The 22624-nt window shown below is 37.6% G+C and overlaps 1 protein-coding gene across 4 annotated transcripts in view; it reads right to left on the bottom strand.

The window, feature by feature from the left end:
• The window catches only part of Gria3 (glutamate ionotropic receptor AMPA type subunit 3), a 291265-nt gene that overhangs the window by 131633 nt on the left and 137008 nt on the right, over positions 1 to 22624 (bottom strand). For all 4 annotated transcript variants that reach the window (XR_007830168.1, XM_051141058.1, XM_051141057.1 and 1 more), the window contains one exon: positions 15575 to 15762. Coding sequence is in view for 3 of the 4 variants with exons in the window: in XM_051141058.1 (XP_050997015.1) it covers positions 15575 to 15762 (188 nt within the window). In the remaining variant the exon portion in view is untranslated. The remainder of the gene's footprint in view (positions 1 to 15574; positions 15763 to 22624) is intronic.

The raw sequence follows: 22624 nt of genomic DNA, 5'->3' as shown, positions 1-22624 counted from the left end.
AACATGAAAAGGAATGCTGTTTTATTGAAACCACCTCCTTAGATCTCAGCAGATCAACTGGAGAGGATTGAGAATAGTTGCTTCCTGTTTCCTTTTTTTGAAGCAGTTAAGGAGATAACGCTCTGTATTTGTCCTTACCACTTCACATAGTATTCCAATTTGTGAAGAGTGTCTGAAGAGGATACTTAAGAGATGGTTCCTTAGCATAAACTACTAAGTTTGACCTGATCCTCTTTATGCAAAGTGTCTTGTCCTTCCAACATAGATACTTAGTGCTTTACTTTCAACAGGTCGAGAATGAAAAACATCTGAACTCAACCAACTCTCCCTCCTTGGGAAAAGGTGTGAACAACATTCCTCCTCTCCAAAGACAGAAAATGCCTAAGGATTCAGGTGTGGGCCTGCTGCCACCCTTATTGATGTGGCTAAAGCTGAAGAGCTAAAGGCACTACTGGGAGGTACACTTCCCTGACACTACTTGCAGCTCTCTCTGAGCAGCTTGGTGGTGGTTGAAATGGATACCAAATGGTGAAGGGGTTTAGGTCAGTGTTAGAAGGATTGTGTTGTGTTTGAGTGGGTGAGACAGAAGTTAAGTTTGTGTGTGTGTGAAAAGGACATGTTTACTGTGTATGTTTGAGAAAACTGCAATGAAGTATTCTATCAAGTAACAATTTTATATTGGCTAGGGAAGAGGGAAGAGGAGGAACAATTAACGAGTAGGGGGTTGTCAAGTTAAACACAAGCAGTAGTCTGAAATAAGTCAAGAGAAGTACAAAGGATTCTCAAAAGTGTTGAAGCGATATCAGCTGAAGTCAAGTCACTTAAGAATGGCCATTAAGAAACGTTCTCTAAGTACCTCTTTTTAATTGTCTAGTCCATTCCTTCAATGTGTCTGTAGTGCTGAGGTCTCACCATACTATGATTCTTTCCTGTTATTTGCCTTTAATAACAGAATAGTAAGCATCTATTAAGCTCATATGCAGTTTCCAATGTGCACATTGCTTACCCACTTTTCCCTTTCCTAGTGTTCATGGTTTTAAAATTGGCAGGCATATCATCTACTGATAGTGAATTTTGTTAGGGGCCTCACACTTCTTGCTCCATATTCTAAAGACAGGGTCTCAAAATGTATCCCTGCCTAGCCTGGGACTTGCTATGTAGAACAGGGAGGCATGGGACTCCTGAGTGCTAGGGTGAAAGGCAGGCACCATTTTGCTTACCCTTCCCCAGTTCTTAAAAACAGTTGAGGTATAACTACAGCTAAGCCTTCTATAATAGATTTGACTAAGCATGTAAACTATTTTAGTTCATGCTCCTTAATTTGAACAATACTTTGTATGACCAGCTCACATCACTCTGGTAGGCAGGAAGTATTTTGCCTAGTGAACCACAATCAAATAAGAAAATAATTGCCACTGTTCGGGTGCCACTCACAATTCTAAATCTTAATGATGGCCATGGAGATATGCATAATGCCGCCAAAGACAAACAGGAAGGTGCTCTATGCCCTGGGGATATTCTTTGCAGTTCTTCCAGGTGTGTCATTGAACTCTGTGACTCAGCCAGGTCAGGCTCCTTCAGGTTATGGGCGCTTACATCCATTTTGAGTCTTCAGGCTGCATGATCACAAGTTCCTTCCCTCATTTATTGACTCCTGATCAAGTGAGGTATGTGATTCTAATGATAATACTTTGTATTTGTAGACTTGCCCTCTCTGGGCAGCTTTGAATGCCTTAGACAAACTCTCTGATTCATCCTAAAGTCATGTTGGTAGGGCAAGGAAGGATTGTTTTCTTTTTATATTTCACTAAAGTGGCAGAAAGATGAGGTAGCTGCACAAGGGCAGCATGACTTTGCTGTAATATGTATCAGATAACCACTGGAAAACCTATCTCCTCTAGGGTGATATGCATGTTTCAAGTGGTATTGAAAGCCACACTGATGGATATGTAATAATAAACATATCTGTAATTAATTTAAAAAAAGAAAAAGAACTTAGGTTGAGTTTTAGTCTTTGGCCTTGAGCTGTATTCCTTCCAAAGATGCTTAATCAGATTTTGTTATCAGAGTGGTATGTGTGCACTTGGGAGGCTATTTGATAGCTATAAGTTTATTAAAAGTAGCTTGGCTGGGCATGGTGGTGTCCTTGGGAAGCAGAGGTAGGTAGATCTCTATGATTTTCAGGCAAGTCTGATCTACAAAGCTAGTTCCAGACTAGTGAGTGGTACACAGTGACACCCTATCTCAAAACAAATAAACAAACAACCCCCAAACAGAAAACCAATAGGCAATAGAATAGTGGTGTTTGCCTACTATTGTCTATTTTAGCTCTGTTCCTAGTGATATAAGTTGTTACAAATCTACTTAATCCCTTACCATTGTATGGTTCCTTTCAGTTGTCAATTTGTTATGACTTTTGGGCAAAGACACTTTGACCTTGCCATATCTGGCATGAGGCAAAGCTGTCCTAAAAAGGAGAGGGTTCTTTGACCGGAAGAGGCAAGTGAATGCTTCATAATAATGCCATCATGCTTCTTTAGGGCTGTTTCCCAGATTCATTGGCATCAAAGTCAAGATATTTGCGTGGCTCTATCATTTGCATCTGGCTTTCATTGTTAGCACAGGAAAGAAGTTCAATCTACACATTTTATTTTATCTTTTGTTATGGTTCTTATTTTGCATTTGCTTCATGTCTCACTGTAGGGAGCCTAGAGGTCTAAATTATTTTAAATAAAAGGGTCCTGTGGCAATGTGGGCTTGAACAATAACTAGCTGTTGTGTTGTTCTTGTGAGCTGCGGTTCTCCCAGCTTTCGTGAAAGAGTTTGTTGTAACATCTGTTAGACTCTAGGAAAGGGCTCCTGTAATCATGCAGCTGCATGACAAACTTTCTAATTACTACATTTTTGTTGTTCTTAATCTGAGAAAATTTCCTAATAAAGCCCAGTGGTGATATAAAAAATACTTAGGGTTTACAAGCCAGTAATTGAAACCCACAGGACTCTGTCAAACTCTCAGTGTCTTCAAAGGCTTAACTAAGGTGTTCACAGAGGAAAGCACACAAACTCAGGCATGTCAGGGGATTTTCTTTGATTGCCAACAGAAAATATGTGCATTTCCTGTAGAGGGATAGCATAGCTACAATTGTTTAAGGCTTTATTCTATTTTTGTTTAAAATATAGCTATTCTGAATTCTCATTTGATTGGTAACAGGGTTAACTAAAAACAAAGGTGATATTTACATCAGTTTTTATCGTTGTATGTGTATTAGTTCATATGCTTAAGATCTGGGAATAAAGCAGTGGACCTAGCTCTAAGAATCTGATGTTAAGAGGAAGTGTGAGTACATCTTGATTCAATATATAATTTTTCCTGTTTTCCCCTTGATGTTTCTATACACAAAGGGTATGCAATCAGGAGGAGAGTAGTTGACATAGATATGGGGGAGGCTTAGGATAGGTTTGTAATGAACAAACAAATTTCAGTTATCAGAATCCAACTACCAGAAACCTTTAATTAATAGGGATTTTCCCTAGGCATTTTCTGGAAGGGCTGATGTGCTACTTATGTATATACATATGTGGTACTAGCTTTGATCAAACAAACTCTTATTAACAGGGATATTTGTTGTTCTGTGCTCTAAGGATAGAGATAAATGATAAACTTCCTAGTGGTGTTGTGGCCTTAAGGGTATATTATCTCATTCTCCTTATCATCCATCTTCCCAAGTCTCAGGAAAGCTCCCTGATGTTCAGGCTTTCAATAACCTCAGTCAGCAAAAAGCATTTAATGATGGTCACTAGCTGGCAATCTGAGAAAGCAGAAAGTTGATTCACGTTTGAGGGAGTTGTCAAATTCTGCCTTCCAGAATGATTGTGTTTTCCTATCAGCCTGCTAGATTGTAAATTTCTTTAGTAAGGAAGACATTATTTTCCACTTACCTTGTATAGAACTAGGTAAGACAAAATGAATCTGTTCTCTCTTTTTCTTTTCCTCACCCCTTTTTTTTTCTCTCATTTTATGTACTCTCTTCCTTCCTCTTTTCTCTCTTTCTACCTTCCCCCATTCTCTCCTGCCACAGACCACAGCCTCTTTCTTGCATGTCATTTATTGTAATGCTGGACGTTCAAACCAGAGGATCGAGATATATTACTCCATCCTCTCAATCAATAGCTTCTGATAAATTCTCTATCTTGTTTTTCAAAGCACCAGGAATCAGAATCTCTTGGAACATTTAACACACTTGCTTCAGGGATTAGGAAATGGAGGTACATTTTGAAGTCCTGTGGCTTGAGGCTAAAACCCAGATCGCCTGTTTCAAGGTTCTGTATTCCATTTTATAAAACTCTTGGATATCTCCCTCCATGTCAATGAGTCTCAATTCTTGAGAATTTTCAGAAAGATCTCAGAAGTTAGTTAATGAAAAGGAATTTGATGTTTTTTGTTAACTTTGTAAAAAAAATACCTCTCCAAGTCTCAAGTGAATAGATTTTTCAAAATGAGAGGAGCAAACTGTTGGTTGAATAGGAACATTTCCCTTTTGAGACCAACATTTCTATCACCTGGAAGAAACAAGAGCCTTTCAGTTTCAAAGTAATGATCTTGAATGAGCTTTTTTTTTCTTTTTCTTTTCCCAGAGGGGATTTACTTCTAAATATTTACCAAGCCAGCCTACTGGGAAGTATGACAAGATAATCAAGCCATCTTTTCTAATAAGCCAAAACTAAAGTCCCTCAAAGTAGAATACTGCTGTTTCTTACCAACTCCCAGGATACATATCTTTCTATGTTAGGGAACAATTCTTTTTCTGATTGCTAGTAAATGTCCAAGTCACCTAACACGTTGAAGGGGTTCAGTACAAGTGTAGAGTCTCCCACTCACTTAGGGCCTGGAGGACATTAGGTTGAAATCAAGACAAGCCCTGTTTACAGTGGATATTTTTTATGCAATCCAGCAATATGTTTTGGTTTGGTGAAGGCATTGTATGGTTTGGAGGTACTTTTTGGGCTTTAAAATATTTATTCAAGTGTTTCCACAATGTTAAGCATGGAAATAGAAAGAAATAACAGAGGGAAACAGAGATGAATAGGATATTTTCTTTTGCTTGTGAATCTAGAAGCAGCCAGAGAGGCATCATTCTTCTGTTTCCCTGTTCCCCAACCTCTTATGGACAAGCTTTCAATATAGATCAGTGTGTAGAAAAAATACTTTTTGGCCTCCTTTAATCTCTTAGTGTGTGCTACTGGGCTGTGCTATTTCTTTCCCTATTTTCAACCATTTTAAGGTTTTCTCTGAAATGTTTGTGCATCACTAATTCTTTGCAAGGACCCTTTTTGTTACCGAAGAATCATAGTGTCCATTGATCTCTAGTTCTTAACCTGAAGACATGATGGTTTCATGTTCCTGCTTAACATTATACACTGACATCCTTCAACATATTACAGGAGTTGGACATTCACTGGCAATAGGACATAAGCCTGCTCCCTAACATGTCTGTTTGTTTGTGAGTGGCCCAGTGAATTTTATTAAGGTTACCAACAGACATATAGATAAAGGGTTACTTGCAAGAGCATGGACACTTTACCAGTGACTACACCACTGAAGAAGGCATCTCTTCCTTCCCCAGGAATCATTTTCTGCCTGGAGAAACTGAGAGAGAGGTGGGGCCTCATGAGTGACCCTCCTACCTCATAGCAAGATGTTAATGGGCAAAAGCTTATGTGTGTCTACAGTAGGTAATGATAACTTCTGTAAGCTCAACTGTGTAATAGCTTCTCATACGAGGGAGACAGCATAACTGAACGATCCAACTCTTCTTGCAGCTTTTATGCTCTTTCTGTTCTCCATTTGATCCTGTTTTCTGTGATGTTCCCTGAGCTTTTGAGGGTATAAGAGAGATGACTTATTTATGGCTGAGCATTTAACAGGCATTTATTTATGTATTTATTTATTACATTTTATTTATGTGTTTTGATTGCATGCCTGCTTGTCTATCTATGTACCATGTGTGTAGGTGCCTGCAGAGGTCAGAAGAAGGTGATGTCAGAACACCTGGAATTAAAGCCATTCAAGGTGAGTGCTTGGAACTAAACTCAGGCCTCCGAAAGAGCAGCCAGGGCTCTTAATTGCTGAGCTACCTCGGCACCCCACTGTGGTCACTTGTTCTCAGCACTTTGACTGGTTATGATTCTCTACAGCTACCACTATTTTCTTTTCCAAATTTTCAGTAGGGTAAAAGAGAATGGCCAGAGATTAAAGCAAAATATAAGAGGGCATCAGGAAGGCTTCCCGAGACCCTCTCTCACACCTCCTGTGAGATAACAGAAGAGCATTATCTTCCAAAGGCTTCATGAGACTAGTGTTCTCTTCCTGTTCTACCAGCCTTTAATTAATTCTCCATAGTAGTCAAGTTTGTGGGGAACAGAATGTATTACTGAAAAAGACCTCCCCCCAAACAAAAGCACCTTCCTAAACCCTGCCTCCCTAAAGAATACCAACTGAAGCAACATTTATGAGGGACAAGACTAGGAAATACAGAAAAACTGACTCCAAAAACAAGGTGTATATTTTGAAAATGGCATTAACGGTTTTAGGCAATGAGGGCTATAGATGAATAGAAGCACACTTGTTCCTGACATTTTCTGGGCCCACAGCCAGAGTACAAGTGAAGGCCCACAGACATATATAAATGCTCAAAGTTCCTAAAACAAGGTATGTCTTGGCTTGGCCTGTGTGTCCGCTCAGTACTCTATAGCTTGTTTCCCTAAATAAATCCAGAGGCTGATGGGAAATTCTCCTATAAATATTTACACTTCTATTTCATGCTGATCAGATATTGCCAGAAGACTATGATAGGACCATGGAGGTCACAATTCTTTTTGTATTCCTTACCTATGCTAGATTTATAGACAGAACATTCTGGGCAAGTGCTTCTCACAATATATGCCTTTGTGGGTCTCATTCCAAAGCTGGGTTATTTTGGTACCGTAAGTGAATGAACCTGTTTCTTATAAATGAGCACTTCAGGAAAGCGTCAATTTGAGGATGTATTTTCAATTCTCAGTGTTAATGGGATATGACTTCTCATCAAGTGGAGAAAATATCTGTGAAATGCCTGTTGTGTAAACAAAGCCACTTCAGGACTCATCAGGATGCTTATCTTATCACTTTTGGTTGAATAAACTTCAACTGAAAAATCCAGTCAGACGCAGGGCCAATTAGTGCAGTGATTAATAACATCTGCAGCTATATTCCCTGTGGTCAAATTCTAGTGTCACCAATTATTAGCTATATGATGTCTAGGTTACCTTTTCTTCATCTTTAAAATGAAGATAATATTTCATTCCATTTTACAGGAATACATGCAATTTTACTCATATATGTGTGTGTATGTATATATCATAAATAGTATCTGGAACACTTGAAGAAGATAGTACATTTTTTTTATTAATAATACATAATTATTATATGTGGCTCAAGATATTTTAGTTCTTTTAATTATTTTAATGATGCTGAAAATATAGTTGGTTCACAAGTAGTGATTCAGTTATTTATCAACATGTGTTATATAAAGTTACACTGAAAAGGAAAGGCAGACGTGTTTGAACATGATGAATTCAGTGAAATCTAAATGCAACATGACCTCCAATGGAACAGATATCTTGAAAAATACAAAACGACACCATTTTGGGCAATAATACTTAAATGGCTTATTTTCCTCAGCAAAGAAACTCATCACTTGAGCAAATAGCTGTGGATATTGAGTGGCAACTAGGTGTGAAACACTGTGTTATGTGTTTTTTTACACATTAATGATATGATCCTCGGTAAGCACTGAAGGAACGTAGTGAGATTGTGCAGTTAGGTCTTAGGCAGCTATTTTACTCAATGTAACCCAAAAGAGCAGTGAGAGAGATAGGATTTGAACTCAGGTGTGTATGCTTCCCAAGATTATGTTTACTCAACTGTACCATACACAAAATTATTCTAAGAGTAGAGGCTAATGTAGATTGTTTCATGTGGTAGTTAACATTCTGCCAGGAGCACTGAGAGGAAGGGCTAGGGGTCAGTCGGCTTCTGGATTGTTTTCTTAAGAAGCTCTTTTATATTATCCATAAAGAGATGACTAGGCATGAGAAAGTACCAGGAGAAAACTCATACAGTATAGAATTTTACTTGATAGAACACTGAAACATATTAGTTTGGGTCCCATTTAACTCATGCTATAATTAAGGTAGAGAATAAACTACTAATAATGTTTAGAAAAAGAAAAATAAAGTAAAGGACAAACATTTAAATCTCTAAAGAATTAACTCTCTTGATGTATGGTAGACAGACAAGTTCAGAATTTCAGTCAGCTCTTCTGGTTTTGTACTTATGAATTTACCCAGCTTTGGATCAAAAATACTTAAAAAACACCCACACCTTTACTATATACCTACAAAGCCTTTCCCTGTCATTTCCCCCTGAATAATACAACATTTATATTCTATTCATTGTTATTAACAGTCTAGAAATGAATTAAACTATACAGGTGGATATGAATAGATTACATAAAAATGTGATGCCTCTTTATGAAAGGAACATCTATAGAGTTTTGTACCTGTGATGAGTCCTGGAACCACAGATACCCAGGAATGGTATACTTTCTTTTTCTATTCATTAAGAGTCTTTATTTGCTAGTGTGTAGTACAAATTTGGAATTTTGTACATTTTTGAAAAACATTCTTGAGAACTTTGTTAATCTTATCCTTTCACTAATTCAACAGTCTTGCCTTCATATGCAGTCTAAACTTGGGAGACTTTCCTTTTTTCCACTTTCCTCTTTCCTTTGTAATGAGCACTTCCTAGTGCTGACTGTCTCTCTAGTCCAGTTAAGCTCATTTGCTCTAGTGCTGTCCTTAGGCATGCAGAATAGTTGGTCAGTGCCCTCTTTATGGTAGCTCTTTATGCTTGAGCATGGTGATTAAAATGCCTCTTGGCTCTCTTTTACCAGGATAAACAACCTTAACTCATTTAGCCTTTCCTCACAGGCCCTATTTTCTAATGCTTTAATCATTTTCTTGCCATTCTTCTTTGGATCATATCTAATTGCATTGCCATCATTTTAAGATAGACCCTGATGAGCAGGCCATATTCAAGTCTGATGAGTTGTTTAATGAGTAATGTAGACATTAAAGGAGATGGTGCAATTCAACACAAGAACACTGGACTAGGAGTCAAAGGGCCCACATTGTACACTTCCTCTCTTACGTACTGATACTGAACTAGAATTCAAGTTTTGACAGGTCACCTAGAAGTCTTCAAACTTCTATCTAGTATTGGTACCTTGGGAATAAACATATCTTTCTTGCAGGCATCCTATTGTGAAGTTCAAAATAGATCATTTGTGTGAAAGTTCTTTTTGTTTTGGCATCAAACTGGTATGTCCACACTATGTATCAGGGGGATTTACAAGTGATTTGTACCTATTAACTCATCTAGGCATAGTTTTAATTTTAATTTTATTTTGAGAAAATAGAAATACAGGGAGGCAGGTAACTTACTTCTTGTGAAAAAGTTAGTAAGTGAAAAAATCCATTCATACTGGATTTCTGGGACAAGGTGACTACCTAGATTGCCTTGAGAGTGAGCTTTAGGTTCAGTGAGAGAACCTACTTTGATAAATAAAATGGAAGGTGATGGAGAAGGATACAAGATAGTCAAGTGAAATATGATTTTATAGGAGATTATAAGAAGTTTTTCCTGGGGAAAAAAACTTAAATCAACTTTGGGTCTCTACATACATGCACACACACTTATCTACACACCCACAGGAACACACATGCACACATATGTATACACATATGCATACATGCATGCACTAGCAATTAATTTTAAAAGGGACCATAAATTTGAAGGAGAGTGGGATGGATATATGTGAAGGCTTGGAGGGAAAAAAAGGAAGGGAGAAATGTTGTATTATATTTTAACCCCCAAAGAAGATTTTAAAAAGAACCATTGAAATTTGAAAAACAATACAAATAGTACCCTAATTCTTGGGTTTAAGTTCTACAGTTTTTATATTTACATATTTTATGAGTTCTAAGAAGTTCTAATATTCCATCTTACACTCTTCAGAATGGCTAAGATCAAAAATTTAAGTGTTAGCACATGCCGTTGAAGATGTGGAGAAAGGAGAATGTTCCTTCATTGCTGGTGGGAGTGCAAACTTGTAAAACCACTTTGGAAATTAATCTGGCTCTTTCTCAGAAAATTTGGAATGGTGCTACCTCAAGACCCAGCTATACCATCCTGGGCATATACCCAAAAGATGTTCCACCACACCACAGGACATTTACTCAACTTTGTTTATAGGAGCTTTGTTCATAATAGTCAGACTAGATGTCCCACAACAGAAAAATGGATTAAAAGAAACTGTGGTACATTTATACAATGGAATACTACTCAGCTGTTAAAAACAAGGAAACAATGACATTTTCAGGTAAATGGATAGAACTCGAAAATATCATTCTGAGTAAGGTAACCCGGACCCAGAAAGAAACACATGGTATGTACTCACTGATAATTGGATATTAACTCTATAGTACAGGATAACCACACAATAATTCATAGACCCAAAGAAGATAAATTACAAGGAGAGCCCCAAGGGTGGATGTTTGAATCTCACTTAGTAGGAGAAATAGAATAGACAGCAGAAGTGATTGAAGAGAGAGAAAAGGATAGGAGAGGGTATGCTGAGAGAAATGAGGGTGGAGATCAGATGTGATGGGTGGGTGGCAGTACATAGGGCTTTCAGAGAAAAGAGAAACCACAGGTGAAGGCATCTCTGAGACAAGCTGGAGACCTATGATAGGATAGGCTCCTGGGAAGATATAAGGGTGACTCTAACTGAGACCCCTTGTGTTGGGGGTCATGGAAACTGAAGAGGCCACCCTCTAACCAAATAGACCTCCTAGTGGAAGAAAGGGAATACCAACCCACACACAACCCACTAGCACACAACCCACTAGCACACAGCCCACTAGCACAGCTGTCCTCCGAGAAGCTCCATCCAGCAATGGATTGAAACAGATGGTGAGACTCGTAGCCAAACATTGGTCAGAGTATGGGGAGCCTTGTGGAAGAGTGGGAGGAAGGATAGAAGGACCTAGAGGTGATGGGAGCTTCACAAGAAGACGAATAGAGTCAACTACCCTGGGCCCAGGGGTGTTTTCAGTTACTGAAGCACCAACCAACTTTGCATAGACTGGACCTAGGCCCCCTACACAGATGTACCCTATGGGCAGCTTGGTCTTCTGTAGGTCCCCTAGTAATGGTAGCGAGGGCCTGTCTCTGACATGGACTCTATTGCCTTCTTTTTGATCACTTTCCCCTGGCAGGGCTGCCTTGCCACGGCACCGTGGAAGAGGATGCATTCTGTTCTGCTGTGACTTGATGAGCTAGGGCGGGTTGGTGGTGGTGGGGCTTTTCTGCGATGTAGGGTAGGGGGACCGGGGAAGAGGGAGGGAGGGTGGAACCAGGAGGAGAGGAGGAAAGGGGCTATGATTAGGATGTAAAATGAATAAATTTTAAGAAGAAGTTATCATGGTATCATTTTGCCTCTAGCTCTGTCAGTTTCTTTGGTAATTCTCACAGTTGTAAATGTATCATACCTTCCTTGTAGATTCATTGTTACACAGAGATATTAAAGTAAGATGAACATTTAACTGATTCTTCTCTAGTATTATATGAAGAGTTAAAAAAAGAACTTTGGGATGCTGGAGAGATGGCTAATCAGTTAAGAGTACTGACTGCTCTTCAAGAGGACCCGGGTTTAATTCCGAACAGTCACATGATGACTCACAGTTGTCTGTAACTCCAATTGCAGGAGATATAACACCTTCACACAGACATACATGAAGGAAAACACCAAATGCACATAAAAATAAAAATAAAATTTAAAAAATCTTTGGAAAAATGGTAGAAGAATTGCTATTGATATTATAACTATCTGAATAGTCACAAGAAAATAAGGATGTATATAATGCAGTGTGGACCTTATTATATAGAACTTTATTGAAAATCTAATATTTGAAAAATTATACCACACTACCATACTTTCATTAATATGTAGTGGATATATAGAATACAGTATAAAATTTATGCCTATATCTGATATATTGACAATAGTGTTTTAATGGTGTCAGAGGCTTTTTTTAAATCTCAGATAGCCAATGAAACACGATTTTGTAGGAGACTATAAAAGTTTTTCCAGGAAAAACCTTTAAACTATATTAAAAACAGTTACAAGATGAGCCTGTCTTTTAGAAGAACTTGATACTCACTGAGTTATGAATGTTATCATTGTACTGAAATCTGTATTATATTATGTTTGTCAGAATAACTAATCTCTGATGAGAGTATATATTTTTTTAAAAAGTGTTTTCTTTAAAGAAATACCATGTTTATGTAAGAAATTTGTTGGATGAGAAATTTATTTTATATGGGAAATAATAAACAACAGCAAATTATTATCATTAGATTAGGAAAAACAGAATCCCAATTGTAAAGATTTAAAAATGTGACTTTAACAATCACATTATGTGGCTACAAGTACATTTTCTCTTTAGATCAATGGTTCTTCACCTGTGCCTCATGACCCCTTTGGTGGTTGCATATCAGATATCCTGCAATCAGATATATTACAATTCATAACATTAGCAAGTTAGTTATAAGTAACAATGAAATTATTTTTTCTTGGAGGTCACCACAATGTGGGAACTGTATAAAGGGTCACAGCGTTAGGAAGGCTGAGAACCACTGCTTTGCACAGAGGTGTAGCCAAGCATCAAGTACTTTATCAACGTCCATTCTACCATTCCCAAATTAGTATGTAGCATGCAGTTTGTAGCACCTTCTAGCCTCTGTTTTGTAGAGCATATGGTCTCTCAGGAGCTAATGTACTTTTACTGGCAAAGAAAGCTAACATGTGTTGATGCTTTTATTATAATTTTTTGAAAGAAAATAAACGAATAAAATTGCATAGAAGGTCTTCAGAGGGATATTTTGAAAGCACATATAGAAGAAACGAAGAAAGAAAAGTGAGTCATGATTGTCCTCCTGTGATACTGATTTTCTCTCCAAAATGCTATGCCTTTTGAGGGGTTGTGTTAATCCTGTGTGGTAGAGCAAATTGTTTTCTCATCATGTAGATGAGGAAACTGGGGTACAGATAGTTAAGTGCCCAAAGTTTCAGAGCTATATAAAACTCAAAGCTTTACCCACCACTATTTCCTTTACGTAGAACTGAAAAAGCCCCCAGTCCAGTCTAAGTTCCTGCAAATGCACAGACCTTTAAGGGAATATTGGATATTCAAGAATCTGAAGTCCCTAATGAAAAAGAAGGAAAACCAAAAAATGGCGACAAGAGAGATGCTCTTCTGTTTGGGCTGTTAAGTAGGTCACCCACTAAAAGGCTATTTTGGTCTAAACATTTTGGAGGGCATGTAGTACATGCAGCAGCATCACTGACCTGATTCTTCGTTTTTAAGATCTGAGAAAATCAAAGGAAGGTTTTTCAGTGAGGGAGAGCATGGATCATTTGTATTTGCTCAGGTGAATGTTAGTATGGGAACTAACTAGGCTTGAGCTCGAGGTTTTCTATGAGATATCATCCATTAAAAGCAGTGCTGAGATAACCAAGGGAGCAGCTTTGCATTTCTAGACTGTAGCACCAGAAGTTTCTGCCCCCTCCCTCCACACTTCCCTCTCCTCCTTCTCTCTTTTTCTTTTTGTCTTCCCTTCTTATAGGGATAGATCTGACAAGTGTTTAATATTTCATTTCCTATAAAGCAGCTCTCACAGGGAATAGATGCTCACCATAGTTTTGATCTCTGATCATTTGGCTCCCAGGCACACTGAGGTTGAATCAGAATAGATTTCCTTTACAGATTGTTCATGGTATGATGGGAATTTTGTTATTAACTGGCAAAGTGAGACTTTGGAGGAAAATAGTAAATTTTCACATTTCAGTTCAGCCCTCTATCCTAAACATTGTGTTCATCTACTTTAAGACAAATACTTCTAGTAATTTTAGCCTAAAATTTACATATCCATGTTTAGTAATAAAAACATGTTGGTCCATTGGATTATTTTTATTTTTTCCTCTTTATCCTATTCATTTTTGAAAAAATTGTTTACACTTTTAAATATTTTTATTCTTTGAGAGTTACATACAATATATTCTGATCACATTCTTTCCCCTTCTGCAGCTCCTCCCAGATGCTCTCTTATCTCCCTATCCACCTAATTTTATATTCTTCCTCTCTCTTAAAGCAAACAAACAAACAAAAAAGAAAAGAAAACAAATTTAAAAAAACTCCTCCACAAAATCCTGTGGAATACAATTTGTAGTGACCAACGATTCCTGGGTATAGGGTCTGTCTTGGAGTACGGTTGACATACCTAGTGGCACTCCATTGAAGAGAGCTGATTTCCCTTCTCAGCAGGGATCAGTTGCAAATAGCTTCTTGGATAGAGGTGGGCTTTTGCGTCCACTTCATCTTCTAAGTGATGGGACTTTTGTCTGGTTTGAGTCTGTGCAGATTTTCTGTATTATTTGGCCTGCTCTTTTTTTTTTTTTTAATTGTTCACACTTTTAAAACCATGAACTTTTTTATTATATCATCTCATAGTATAAAAGGCATCATAGTATTACATGCAAAAGAAAGATAGGAATGAGACAGAGAGAGAGAGAGAGAGAGAGAGAGAGAGAGAGAGAGAGAGAGAGAGAGAGAGAGAGAGCCAATTGTTTTTCTAATTTTAATTCTGCCATTGAATCTTTTTAGTTTTGGAGGTGAATAATGCATAAAAACATGTTTGATACTGAAAGTATAAATTTTTTTATGTAAAGATTCACAGTTTCTCTTCCAAATGCCAATTCTCGTATAGAAAGTCATTGATCTGTATAGACTTTGAGTCTGGTTAATTTTGGTGTGTAATATTTTTATTTATTTGCAAGCTTTTTAATAATAAATTTCATGAAATTAAAAGTGTTTTGAACTATTCTCTGTCTCCCCAACTAGCCCAGAGGGATAATTTGAGCTTGGTAAGTAGTATCTACCCACAGTTGTCAACAAACAATACCTGGTGTTGTCTAGAAAGGTCTGGGGAAGTACATAGTTCCAGTAATGAGAAACAAAGTCCTACCTGTCAGCCCTGCCTAATCTACTGTCTGTTCCCTGTTTGGCTAGAGGATATAGCAAAGGAAGGGGATTACTTTGAAATAACCAGCTACATATTAAATAGAGGAGTGAAGTGGTAGATTTATCTGATATGAAGCATTAAATTGCGGAGACATTCAAATTAATCATGCAGTGCAACTTTTTTTTATCAGCTTAGAATTTTCTTTTCCTTTCCTTTCTTTTCTCTTTTTTTCCCCCTGCAGCCACTAGGGAGGAAAAAAGGATTAGAGAGTCTATGAAAACTGTTGACATGCTTAGTCTGTTGGCTACTTAATTTATTAGCAGATATAGGAACTGCCTCTGGATAATGATTTGACATGCAGGCTGGGAGTGGACTAAATCTCAGACATACCTGTTCCAAAATTGTGTTAATCCTTTCGACTTCACAGTCAATCAAGTATCGTTTTTCTTGCCTTCTGTCCATTTCTTCAATGATGCGTCTGAATTCTTGGACGTCCTTTATGTTTCCGACAGACCTTGCTGTCACTTGCCAATTGTTTTGCACTGCTGCCTCCATAATTGCTTGTAAGATGGAAAACCCTGAAGGAAGGAAAAAAACAGCTATACTAATTTTTCTCTTTTAAAAACATTTCTGTAGGTGTTAAAGATTCTACTGAGTTTCTATTCACAGTCCATTGGGTCTCTCCAAACTGTATCCACGGGAGAGAGCAAGTAAACTCACAGTTTCAGCCTCAATTCTCCAAAGAGCTGGCGCCTCTGTTTTGGCCTTTGTTTTAAAGGAAAGAAGTTTCTATCATTTATGAGCAGCACAGGGACAGGTGTTTATCAAGTCCCTTTTGTTTTGACATGCATTATCAAAAGATCTATGGAATGCATGCCAAGAACTTCTAATGTCTGGCCATAATATTCTTTTTTATGTAGTTGAAACACATTTATTTCATCTATCACTTTGGAATTCTTCAGAATTAGAGGTCAAAATAAACCCACAACAAAGAATTAGAAATAACTTTATTAGGGCTAAACCACATACCTGGATGTGACTATTGAACAAGATAAATTGTGTTTCCCAAGTAAAGTCACTATGATTTTGTGAAAGACAGCCCTCCAAGCAGACTATTATTCTTTGATCACACAGGCAGTCTCTAAAATGTTCAATACAATTATTTTTGTGAATGATTTCCCTTTCCTAATTGAATTTACCAGGAGTTCCTAGTTCTGCATTAGTTAATTTATATCAGACAACCATTATTAACTTGCCCCCTGGAGCTCTATTCAAAGAAAGGAAAGAGCTGATGCTTGAGTCTGGGTTAACCTATTTGGAGTATAGGTAGCTTATGCTTACAATGTTAGAATTTGGGAGGCTGAGGCAGGAGGATTGCCAAAAGTCTAATGCTACTCTGAGGTGAACAATGAGATTCTATCTCAGAAATCTAAAACCAGCCAGCCAGTGGTGGCACACACCTTTAATCCCAGGACTTGGGAAGCAGAGTCAGGTGGATCTCTGTGAGTTTCCGGCCAGCCTGGTCTTGTCTACACAGTTAGTTCCAGGACAACTAGGGCTGCACACATAAAACTTGTCTCGAAAAACAAAACAAAACAAAAAAGAACAAAACAAAACATCCAAACCAAACTAAAGAAACAAATAATCAAGCAAGCAAGCAACCAACCAACCAACTCCCCCAAAGCAGTGTATCTAAAGTACAAAGCATAATGGCCCAAACATTTTTTACACACACTCTTTTAGAGTAGTCACATCTCCACTATTATATCATATCTCCAGTTATGCTTCCTGTATGAATCTATAGTTCGAGTATAACCTCATGAAGAATAGACAGCTTTATTGGGATCTGATCAAAACAATCTCCTTATTTCCAGTGGGAGTGAGTGATAGAGGTGATCTGCAAATCCCTCGTTCTCTGTGACATAAATGCTCAATGGCCACAGAAGGAGAGGATGGGGGAAGAGGGCGATGCCCTTTGAACACACTCCAAGCTCTCTGCTGTCTTGGGCCTCCCCCGTGGTGAAAGGAGGCTGTGGATTAGAGTCGTCCTCGCTGTACCATGGCAAATGGTATTGACATTTGGAGAACATGCTTCAGGGAGATGGCAGCAGTGACTCAGCCAGTCATTATAACTCCTTTGTGTGCTGGGTGTGTGCAGGAAGAAGATCACAAATGAGACCCAAGCACTTGGTAATTTCCAAATGAGCAATTTCAGCACAGGAGCTCAAAATTACAGATCAGAGTGAATTACCATTGCTTTAAATGTTAATTCTTACTTTTATAAAAACCAACCACGCATATTTATTTCTCAGATTTACATTTTCATGTGGGTTTTAGATGTACTCTCTGCTTCAGTGGGAGTTGAGGGCACATAGTGGGCCAAGGCATGGGATTAAGAAATAAACATAGGAAGAAAGAGATTAAAGCACGTGGAAATCTTTCTTAAGCAGTGTATAATAAGGCCTCATTACTTTGAATGCCACTAATTAAGAATTTATGAAAATTCAGTAAGAACTGCATTGAATTTTATTTCTGGACTATTTATGAAGAAAATATTGGCTGAATAATAACAGTAATGAAATTACATCAGGAGTCTTTGATATATTTAAAGTAAACTTTTAAAAAGGGCTCATTAGCAAAACACAAATGTTAGCATGTTTAGTAGAAAATGCAAATTCTTGTTATCTCTGCTTAATAGACCTTGTCCACAATTTGGGATGACATGGAGCAAGATTAATCTCTTTTCCATGTGACAATCTTTCACAGTTTTGAAGGCTGTTAACATGTCTTACTTTAATCTTGTCTTCTCCAGGTTAAAGATGTCCCAATCCTTTAACAATTCCTTTTATGTGATGAGAACTATTTTCCTTTCAGTTCTACTCCTTTTCAATGCATAATTTTCAATGTTTCCAAGTATACATTAATTTTGCATAATAATGGGCTTATGATGATATGTTTGCACATGAATACAAAGCATTTTTATCATATTCATTTTCCATTATCCTATTTTGTCCCCCTCCCATTCCCACTATCTCCTTCCTCAACTAGTCTCCTTTTTATTTTCATATCTTTAAAAAATGTGATCCATGAAGTTTATGAGGGCTGCTTATGGGGATATGAGTAAGGGGTTATTTATAAGAGCATAACCTCCTTACTAGTGGCTACGCTAATGAAGAAAATATCTCTCCCACCTTCAGTAATGATTAACTGCCTGTAGATACTTAGGGAAGGATGGAGCTTCATAACTCTCTCCACACTAGATACTATTATTTGTTTATAAGCCATTAGGGAGAGGTGGGGCTTCATGGGCCATTCTGTACTCATGATAGGATGTTGAATTGTCAATAGTTTATTGATTTTGATATTTCAGGTATTATCTGAGTAGCAAGTGTACATTACAATGGGATTACTGCTTATTTTGATGTGGGTTATTTTAACAACATAGAGCTTCTGAGAAAAAATCCAGGGCTGTACGAATGCTAGGCTAGCATGCTATGACTGAGATATATCCCCAGCCTGGATTGGTAATATATTTAAATAGCCAAATTATATTAATTTATGTCAAGATTGGATTCAGCAGAAGCCTGTTAGTTTTGATAACAATTCTCTGTGCATGTTTTAACAGTCATTCCACTCTAACCTGCTTTTCTCTTCCTTTCTTTAATCTCTTTCCCCGTACTGTTCTCTAATCATTGTTTGTTTTCATGTTCTTTCAAATCTGAACACTTAGTACTTCATTACCTGTTTAGGGTAACTGAACATTTGTCCCTTTACCAAGCATGCCATGCTGCCTATAGACCTTTCTGGGTGTTTATGTGCTTTCCACATAGCTTTCTTAAAGCTTCCTTAATTTCCTGAGATATAACTTGTTTTTAATTCAAGATAAATAAATTAAAAGCAATGAGAAAACAGTTTGAATAAATGTATCATAGATATTTTAAAAAGTCAAAATAGAGCAGATTAAGTATAATATAGTATACACACACACACACACACACACACACACGATGTTATGCTAAAGTTTAGTAGTCAACAATGTGCATACACCAAAAAGGCAATATTTCCACCACAAATAATATACTGTTTAATATAGAATGGGAAAATGTAACAAATTAACATTTATAGTGTAATTTTCTTTTGTTCTTTTTTTTCTAAAAAAAAAAAAAAAAAAAAAAAAAAAAAAAAAGCCCATGCTTGTATATGTTGTGGAGAAATCTCTAAGAATTACTAGTGTTTTCTCAGAGATGCAGAATTATGAAGACATCCCACATTCACGGTCATTTGTTTATATAATGTTTGGCTCTTTAACATGAGGCAGGTATTGTTCTCTGCAAGGATAAAACTGATAAGGCTTTAAAAGTCCAGTTCATGCTGTCCTCTCAGAACATAAGCTGCTAGAATATTCAGATGACAGATCAACACTGTGCTATGTTCTTCCTCTTAATAAGCAACGGTTTTTTATAGATCTTTTTATATTTCTGCTCTTTGAACCACGGGGATGTGTTACCTAATCAAAAACTCAGCAGAAGAAGCACACTGTTTTTGATGAGTGTGTGTCTGGGTTTCAGTTGGCTATGTGTCTTGCAAGTCTCAACTGTGGCTTAGCACTGCAGGTTCTTTTCCATACAGAGATTCCCTGTGTCTGCTTGAGCATTGGGCTGTTGCACTGTAGCACTCTGGGGGAATAGCCAACTCAGTTCAGTATATGTCAGTGAACAATCCAAGTAGAGCTTTTTATTTGTTTTCATACCCAATTTATCATAGTTTCACTGACTCTGTTACAGCTGACCAAAGCATAAATAGAAGCTTGAGGGAGAAAGAAAGAAATGTTTGACTTGGCAGAGCAAAACCAGGTGCTAGTGTTTGTAGGAGGTGAGGTTTGCAACAAATCCCGGGCTTTGTATAAATAAAGCCTGCTGTTTTAGCAGCTTCAGAATTGTCATCTACTCTGCAGGAGTTTTCACATACCCAGCATTGTTAGTCTCAAAGCTACTTTGATTTGAGTAGCAAATTATCTCATCTGGATTCCAGAGCACCACTGCTGTTCATGCCCTCACTCATCCTCATTGTAAATGGTGGGAGCTGCCATCTAGATCACTGGATGCCTGAGAGCTTACCCTCTGCATTTGACCAAACTAACATGGGAGGATGGCAGCAAGGAAGGGACTGGACAATTAGGCATCAATTCCTGACCAATAGAATTCTAGTGCACTGCTCATTGGCTTCTCTTGGCAAACAAGGAGACCATCTTGGTTAAAGGCAGTATAGGGATGCTGTGCTGTGCAACTAGATCCCCCTTCACTACCAAAGGGCTTCCTTCCTTACTTTTTTTTTTGTTCCTTTGGAGGTATCTCCTCCACAGGGCATCCCATCCTGCATCCAATGGCTGGCAGCAGCAAAGTATAAAAGCACAGTCATTCCAAAACCCTTCCTCAGCCTTGTCATGGGTGTGCCATAGAGCTTTTCTTAGTCAACACCATACTTCCCTTCTCCTCATACCTGCTGCCTGGAGTAGACTCACCAAGAGCCTTTTGGCATGCAAATGGACATTTCAAAGGCTGGCCTTAAGAATACTCAATCCCTGACCATTAGTTTGACTTCACAAAGGGGGTGACAGAAGGTACAAAAAATTCTCCAACCTACATTGCCAAAATCATGTTCCCAGGGAGGGAGGGCTAGGGGTTTTTATTTGTTTGTTTTTCACTGTCTAAACAAAATGTAAAAATACTTCATACAGAACGAGTTTATTATTTGCTCCAGAAAACAACAACAACAACAGAAATAACAGAGAAGCAATCAAGGGGATTTTGGCATACAGAAATTAGTAACGAAGACATCTAAGAAAATATACTGAAGATAAACTTCTCTCTGTGTTGTATCTTCCAGCCGGGACTATCAGCACCTGTTTTTACTCAGAACTTGTACTCAGAGTCACACTCTATGTACTTCTGAAATGGTCCCTAACAGAGTCCCAGATGACAGAAGTCTGGTATTTATGAACAGCCTTCACAGAAGTGTTGCTTGGCATTTATAGACATTTGTTCTGGTAGGGTTTCTAAGAGGGTTTATGACAAATTTTTCCAAAGCTTCTAATGGCTAGCTCTTGCTTACCTTTCTGACTCTCCTCTCTGTCCCCTAGATTCTCATTTAGCATATGCTAACTTTGAACTTAACTGTGTAGCCAAGGCTGACTTTGAAATCAACAAGTACTAGGACTATGTACTATGTACTATGTCTGGCAATATTGCTCTTAGTCCTTTCCTTTCTTCTTTAATTTATTTTTTTTAGAGGTTTGAGTTATTTCCTTGAGTTTATTCATTCTTCTTTTTTGTATTTCTAATCATGTTAATGTCTTTATTGCATCTATAACATATGCAATGTCTAGTTTAACTCAGCTTATTGTATTTCTAATATTGCTTCCAATACATTTTGATGGGCATGTGTCTACTATTTTTATGAAATTGGAATTCTTGTTCATTCAGATGAAACTAGCCAAATAAAATTTGCTCTTTTAATCTTACGTTTGTGCTCGCTTGAGCTGCAAACCTCACTCTTACACAACCTGATACTCTCTCTTTCTTCAACTTCTTTGATTTCCATGGACTTTAAAATAAACTTATCTTGTATGCTGTGACAAAATAAGGACTTGGACAAGCTTGATATAGAATATGAAGGTGGTTTCAGAGACAGAAGTGAACAGTGAAAACATAGAAGCATACGAAAGGGAGGGATGGTGATAAGCCCAGTCCCTTCTTTCGTCTTAACAGTTTGCCATGTCTAGAAGGCCTGATGTATAAAAAATCTGAACTCAGAGACAATAATTCAGAGCATGGTTATTCATGTCACAAAATGTATTTCCTGTTAAAAAGAACTCATGGAAAGTGTCCTATAACACCTTGGACCCACATTTTGTTGTTTTGTTGATGCCAGTGTTTGTTTTGGCTTCATTTAAAGAGTTTGGTTTCGTAAAAATCAATATAGCAATTGTCTAAACTTGAGACGTTAATAACGAAACTGTTCAGTATGTGAAGAGCTTTAGATAGGAAGATCAAAGCCCTTCTCTGTTTGCATATGGATGTCAATCTGTGAATTTTATGGAACACGATAAAAACACATATCCACTCACACTCAGCCCAATTTACCCATGGCAAATTAAATTTTCCCTGAAGCCTTTATTCTTCATAACTGTTTGTTGAAGTCATTCTTTAATTAAGAGCTGACCCTTTGCAAATCTTCTCTTCCTTATAGCTGCATCATTAGGATGGCACTTGGCTAATTTGTGGAGTCAGTGAACATAAGGTCCAGTTTTGTGTCCTTTACCTCTTCCCTAAATAGATTCCTTTCAAATCAAAGCATACTCTTTACCAATACTACACTACTCAAGTGTTGAATTGTGAACCCCTCTCCATGAAGAATTTATCTTTTACAGACTTGGAATTA

The sequence above is a fragment of the Acomys russatus genome, chromosome X, assembly GCF_903995435.1.
Source record: "Acomys russatus chromosome X, mAcoRus1.1, whole genome shotgun sequence".
Taxonomy (NCBI): Eukaryota; Metazoa; Chordata; class Mammalia; order Rodentia; family Muridae; genus Acomys; species Acomys russatus.
Note: the sequence above shows the minus strand (reverse complement) of the source record. Positions and strands in the feature narration are given on the sequence as shown.